At 42.0% G+C, this 6,800-nt stretch overlaps 1 protein-coding gene across 1 annotated transcript; it reads left to right on the top strand.

Annotated features, from left to right (window-relative positions):
• Positions 1–649: 649 nt before the first annotated feature.
• LOC142303004 (olfactory receptor 1-like) lies at positions 650–1,471 on the top strand. Its single transcript, XM_075344105.1, has one exon. It carries the CDS (start codon positions 650–652, stop codon positions 1,469–1,471), a length of 822 nt encoding a protein of 273 aa, XP_075200220.1.
• Positions 1,472–6,800: the final 5,329 nt, after the last annotated feature.

The raw sequence follows: 6,800 nt of genomic DNA on the forward strand, positions 1-6,800 counted from the left end.
CCAGATCTGAACCCAATCGAGATGGTTTGGGGTGAGCTGGACCGCAGAGTGTAGGCAAAAGGGCCAGCAAGTGCTAAGCAACTCTGGGAACTCCCTCAAGACTGTTAGAAGACCATTTCCGGTGACTACCTCTTGAAGCTCATCAAGAGAATGCCTAGAGTGTGCAAAGCAGTTATTATTATTATTATTAATAATTATTATTATTATAAAGCAGTAATCAAAGCAAAACGTGGCTACTTTGAAGAACCTAGAATATAAGACATATTTTCAGTTGTTTCACACTTTCTTGTTAAGTATTTCATTCCACATATGTTAATTCATAGTGTTGATGCCTTCAATGGGAATCTACAATTTTCAGAGTCATGTAATTAAAGAAAACTCTTTGAATGAGGAGGTTTATCCAAACTTTTGGTCTGTACTTTGTATATATATATATATATATATATATATATATATATATATATATATATATATATTATGTCTAAATAATGCTGCAATTATTTTATTGCATATTATTACATGTGAAATATATTCTTTTATCAAAAGCTTAATTTTGTAGAAAATGGAAAATCGCAATGTGACTACAATCCTCCTCCTTGGATTTCCAGGCCTCCACGGCTTCAGAATTGTATTTTTTCTCCTTGTCCTCATGATTTATATCACAACAATCTGTGGGAACCTCTTGGTCATCATTCTGGTGATCTTCACCAAGAACCTCCACTGTCCCATGTACTTCTTCTTGACACAATTGACGACGTTGGACATCATGGTGACCTCAGACATTGTACCTTACATGCTCCACATGGTTCTGAACAATGGTTCTTCTTTGCTTCTTTCGGAATGTCTCATGCAGTTTTTCTTCTTTAGCTCTTTTGAGTCTTCAGAATGTCTTCTCTTGACTGTGATGTCCTATGACAGATATCTGGCCATATGTCACCCCCTGCACTATTCTTCTAAAATGAGTCCTACGCTTTGCTCTACATTAGTGATCATTGCGTGGCTCTTCGGTTTTATAGTAATATCATTTCAGACAATAAACCTCTCTCAGCTCCAATTCCCAAGGTCAAATATCATTGATCACTTTTTTTGTGAATTTGATCCTATTATACAATTGTCTACATCAAGCACTTTGTACATTGAAACTGTGAAGATCTACATTTGTATTCCTGTAATTCTGCTCCCGTTCCTTATAATTGTGGTCTCCTATGGTTACATTGTCCATGCCATCCTCAGAATGCAGTCCGCTGTAGGACAGAAAGCCTTTAAGACCTGTGGCTCTCATTTGATGGTGGTTTTCATATTTTTTGGAACGTTAATCTGTATTTATTTGGTTTCAGTAAATGGGAACGCCGTCATTGCACGGAAACTGTGTTCTTTATTTTACACCATGGGGACTCCTTTTATCAACCCCATAATTTACTCTCTAAGAAATACTGACATTAAGAATGCCTTTATGACTTTTTGGAAGTGAACCATAAAAATCAACACTTCCTAAAGAATATTGAAGATCTTAAGATCTGGAGCAGCAAATCTATGTTTACTATAGGTCCCAGAAGATCCACCCAGAAGGTGTATATGGACATACGAGGGCTCTGGTGCAAAAACAAAATGTGGCACAACTTTTATCTGCCACTTACATATTCTTCATAATATCAACTCTATTTTTTCTCTTACCAGCCTGGAAAATGATTTAAAGCAGCATTTTTATTTATTTTTTTTCTGCCGCAATAGGTAAAATTCAAGGGAGTCAAAAGTAGTAAAAGAGTTCATAAAGACATCACTGGTGGGCTAGAAAATGATTGTTGCTTTCGATATTATTCTCTAATGTACCGGGTCTCTCTGCTGCATTTCATACTGTGGATAATCAGCTGCTCCTCACTATGTTCCAATCTATCGACCTCAAGGAGACCATTCTTTCCTGGTTGTCCGCTTATCTCTGTGACCATTCCTCCACCGTATTTTTGATGGCTTTTCTTCCTTTCCTCGTCCCATTTCTGCCAGGGTTCCTGAATATTCTGTCCTAGGCTTCTTCCCATTCCCTTTATAGACTAACCCTATTTGACAGACCATCAGTAGATTTGGATTCCAGTACCATCTCTATGCTGAAGACACCCATCGTCTCCTGACTACACCCCTACATTACTACAAAGTACAGTTATTGTCAGTTCACTGTCCGTAACAGCATATCCTTCTTCTATCTAAAACTGAATCTGTCACAAACTGAACTTCTCATCGTTCCTCCCTCTAATAACCTCCTTAAACCCATTATTGCCATTTCCGTGTGCTGTTCTGCTATTACTCCCCAGGAGCACGCCCGCTGTCTTGGGGTTATATTTGGCTTAGATATTTCACTCTCCTTCACTCTCTACATATGATCACATACTCATGTCACCTCCACTTCAGAAACATCTCTAGAATTCAACCTTTTTTTACATTGACTCTACAAAATCTCTTACTGTCGCTCTTATTCATTCACTTTCGGACTATTGCAACTCTCTACTAATCGGTCTCCCTCTTACTAAACCCTGTTCTTTCAAATCCTTCCTGAATGCATCAGCCAGGATCATATTCCTCTCTAACCTCTAAACTGATACCTCCATCTTGTGCCAGTCATTGCACTGGTTGGCCATCCACTACAGAGTACAAAATAAACTTATCACTCTAAACCACAAAGCTCTCCAAGTTACTGCACCGCCCTACATCTACTCCTCTCTGTCTATCACCCTACCCATGCCCTCTCTTCTGCAAATGACCACAGACAGACGTCCGTGATCATGATTAAGGGCCAAGTTTTTGGGGATTGAAATGCGTAGACATGGTCTACTTTTTAGAATTTCACTATGTTTTTAAATACACAGTTTCTGCAATAAAGAAGGTTTTTTTGATCTGAGTAGGTGCTGGTCTTTTACACTCCTTTCTGCATGCTTTCAGCAGGATCCAGCCTGTCCGGGAACTAGGCATCTAATCATTCACCACATGAATTGCAAGGTCTAGGTGAGCTGTTGTTTTTTTTCTCTCTAACTTTATAATCCAAACCTCGCTTTCTAGATTCCAAGACTTCTCGCATGCAGTGCCAATGCTCTAGGATGCACTATCCAGGACATTTGGCTTAATTCAGAATATCAACAGTTTTAAACGTGCCCTAAGATTGCATTTCTTTAGACTAGCCTACCACCTCACCTCACTCATAACTATTCCTGTTTTGCCCTCACTATATTTTCTTGTAAATTTGGGACTGTCATCACAGAGTTCTGGAGCAAAAAGTGTAAAACACCAAGAAATCAGGTGGAAATGAGGACCAGAAGAAAGTTCACGAGGGCTTTGACATTGACATGGATGCCCGAGAAACAGAGAAAGCAGCTGGGGTAATACGATCTCAGTTCAGAAAAGAAATAGCGTGCAGATGACTGATAGTACCTGTGACGACCTGGACTCTGTCAATGCTTAGCAAGGGTTAAATTTCTTAAAATTCAGCCAGACATGAAGATAGTTTGTTTATAGATGGGGGATAATCCCTCATTGTTTCTACAAGACTCTTGTTGACTCATGTAATTGTTTTGCCACTGAAGGCCAGACACCCAGATAACTCAATTACAGTTAGGTCCAGAAATATTTGGACAGTGACACAAGTTTTGTTATTTTAGCTGTTTACAAAAACATGTTCAGTAATACAAATATATATATAATATGGGCTGAAAGTGCACACTCCCAGCTGCAATATGAGAGTTTTCACATCCAAATCGGAGAAAGGGTTTAGGAATCATAGCTCTGTAATGCTTAGCCTCCGCTTTTTCAAGGGACCAAAAGTAATTGGACAAGGGACTCTAAGGGCTGCAATTAACTCTGAAGGCGTCTCCCTCGTTAACCTGTAAGCAATGAAGTAGTTAAAAGGTCTGGGGTTGATTACAGGTGTGTGGTTTTGCATTTGGAAGCTGTTGCTGTGACCAGACAACATGCGGTCTAAGGAACTCTCAATTGAGGTTAAGCAGAACATCCTGAGGCTGAAAAAGAAAAAAAAATCCATCAGAGAGATAGCAGACATGCTTGGAGTAGCAAAATCAACAGTCGGGTACATTCTGAGAAAAAAGGAATTGACTGGTGAGCTTGGGAACTCAAAAAGGCCTGGGCGTCCACGGATGACAACAGTGGTGGATGATCGCCGCATACTTTGTTTGGTGAAGAAGAACCCATTCACAACATCAACTGAAGTCCAGAACACTCTCAGTGAAGTAGGTGTATCTGTCTCTAAGTCAACAGTAAAGAGAAGACTCCATGAAAGTAAATACAAAGGGTTCACATCTAGATGCAAACCATTCATCAATTCCAAAAATAGACAGGCCAGAGTTAAATTTGCTGAAAAACACCTCATGAAGCCAGCTCAGTTCTGGAAAAGTATTCTATGGACAGATGAGACAAAGATCAACCTGTACCAGAATGATGGGAAGAAAAAAGTTTGGAGAAGAAAGGGAACGGCACATGATCCAAGGCACACCACATCCTCTGTAAAACATGGTGGAGGCAACGTGATGGCATGGGCATGCATGGCTTTCAATGGCACTGGGTCACTTGTGTTTATTGATGACATAACAGCAGACAAGAGTAGCCGGATGAATTCTGAAGTGTACCGGGATATACTTTCAGCCCAGATTCAGCCAAATGCCGCAAAGTTGATCGAACGGAGCTTCATAGTACAGATGGACAATGACCCCAAGCATACAGCCAAAGCTACCCAGGAGTTCATGAGTGCAAAAAAGTGGAACATTCTGTAATGGCCAAGTCAATCACCAGATCTTAACCCAATTGAGCATGCATTTCACTTGCTCAAATCCAGACTTAAGACGGCAAGACCCACAAACAAGCAAGACCTGAAGGCTGTGGCTGTAAAGGCCTGGCAAAGCATTAAGAAGGAGGAAACCCAGCGTTTGGTGATGTCCATGGGTTCCAGACTTAAGGCAGTGATTTCCTCCAAAGGATTCGCAACAAAATATTGAAAATAAAAATATTTTGTTTGGGTTTGGTTTATTTGTCCAATTACTTTTGACCTCCTAAAATGTGGAGTGTTTGTAAAGAAATGTGTACAATTCCTACAATTTCTATCAGATATTTTTGTTCAAACCTTCAAATTAAACGTTACAATCTGCACTTGAATTCTGTTGTAGAGGTTTCATTTCAAATCCAATGTGGTGGCATGCAGAGCCCAACTCGCGAAAATTGTGTCACTGTCCAAATATTTCTGGACCTAACTGTATGTGAATTTCCCATTGTATTACTAAGTGAATTGCTAGAGGTGATGTAATTTACCTTTCTCACCCTTGTCTCTGGATATTTGGATATAGCTTGAAATTCATCCAATAAGAGAAGCAATCTTGTACAACCAATCCGATTAGGGCACAGTGTATCCGAAGAAAAAGCTATGGCTATAAAAAGGGACTTCTTTAAGTCACCAGTTGTTGATGAATGTTGCATGATCCAGTCTAAGCTCTTAGGAGCTGGCTTGGGGATCAGAACCAGGACGCCTTGTGGACTCAGTTTAGGGACTTTGGCTCCGACTTGAGGATCACTTGGCTACATGGCTTCGATCTAGGGACTCCGATTGGAGACCATACTCGCAGTCTAGGGATTTTGACTTTGGCTGCTAGGATTATATCATCATACCAGAGACTACTTAAGGAAGAAACCTAGGTTGGGACAATCCAGTCACCTGACTACAGACATTGCAGACCTCAGCCAGCTTCCTAAATCTGGCATTATTCCATTCTCGGTGAGTGCCCACCAAAAGCGGGGTGCTGCTGGATTGGAGTAAGTAGCTCTGGAAGCTCTGAAGCACGGACACTATAATCCCTGGTGAGCCAGCGGAAGGGTGTGACTCTGTTGTCTGTTACATTTGTATGTTTTGCTGGTTATGTGGTATGTGCCGTTAATTGTTTGGGGATCCAATAAAGTCTTAATATTGTGATTCCCTCACCCTGTGTTGTCTGAGTAGTGTTCCGCCCACGGTTAAGGAGGTCGGCATTCAGTTGGGATGAGCCCTGGGCCACGCTGTCTTTCTAAAGGTCCAGCGGATGAGAGCACCCACTGACCTCGTGTCTCCACAATTGGTGGCAGCAGTGGGCAGTACCTACTTCTCACAACTAAAGATATTACAGAAAAAAATCTGAAAAAATAGACTAAGGCGGGCTTTGCACGCTGCGACATCAGTAACAATGTGTTACCGATGCTGCAGCGATAGTCCCGCCCCCGTCGCACGTGCAATATCTAGTGAAAGCTGCCGTAGCAATTATTATCGCTACGGCAGTTTCACACGCACATACCTGCCGTGCGACGTCCCTGTGGCCGGCGACCCGCCTCCTTCCTAAGGGGGCGGGTCGTGCGGCATCACAGCGACGTCACACGGCAGGCTGCCAATTGAAGTGGAGGGGCGGAGATGAGCAGGATGTAAACATCCCGCCCACCTCCGTCCTTCTCATTACAGCCGGCGGCAGGTAAGGTGAAGTTCCTCGCTCCTGCGGCTTCATACACAGCGATGTATGCTGCCGCAGGAGCGAGGAACAACATCGTACCTGTCGCTGCACCGGCATTATGGAAATGTCGGAGGCTGCAGCGATGATACGATAACGACGCTTTTGCGCTCGTTCATCGTATCAAAAAGGATTTGCACGTTGCGATATCGACTGCGACGCCGGATGTGCGTCACTTTCGATTTGACCCCACCGACATCGCACGTGCAATGTCGCAATGTGCAAAGCCGCCCTAAAATGAAGGATCGAAGGATTGATAAGAAATTATATGGGATGCAAGTA

Source organism: Anomaloglossus baeobatrachus, chromosome 4 (genome assembly GCF_048569485.1).
Source record: "Anomaloglossus baeobatrachus isolate aAnoBae1 chromosome 4, aAnoBae1.hap1, whole genome shotgun sequence".
In the NCBI taxonomy this organism is placed as follows: Eukaryota; Metazoa; Chordata; class Amphibia; order Anura; family Aromobatidae; genus Anomaloglossus; species Anomaloglossus baeobatrachus.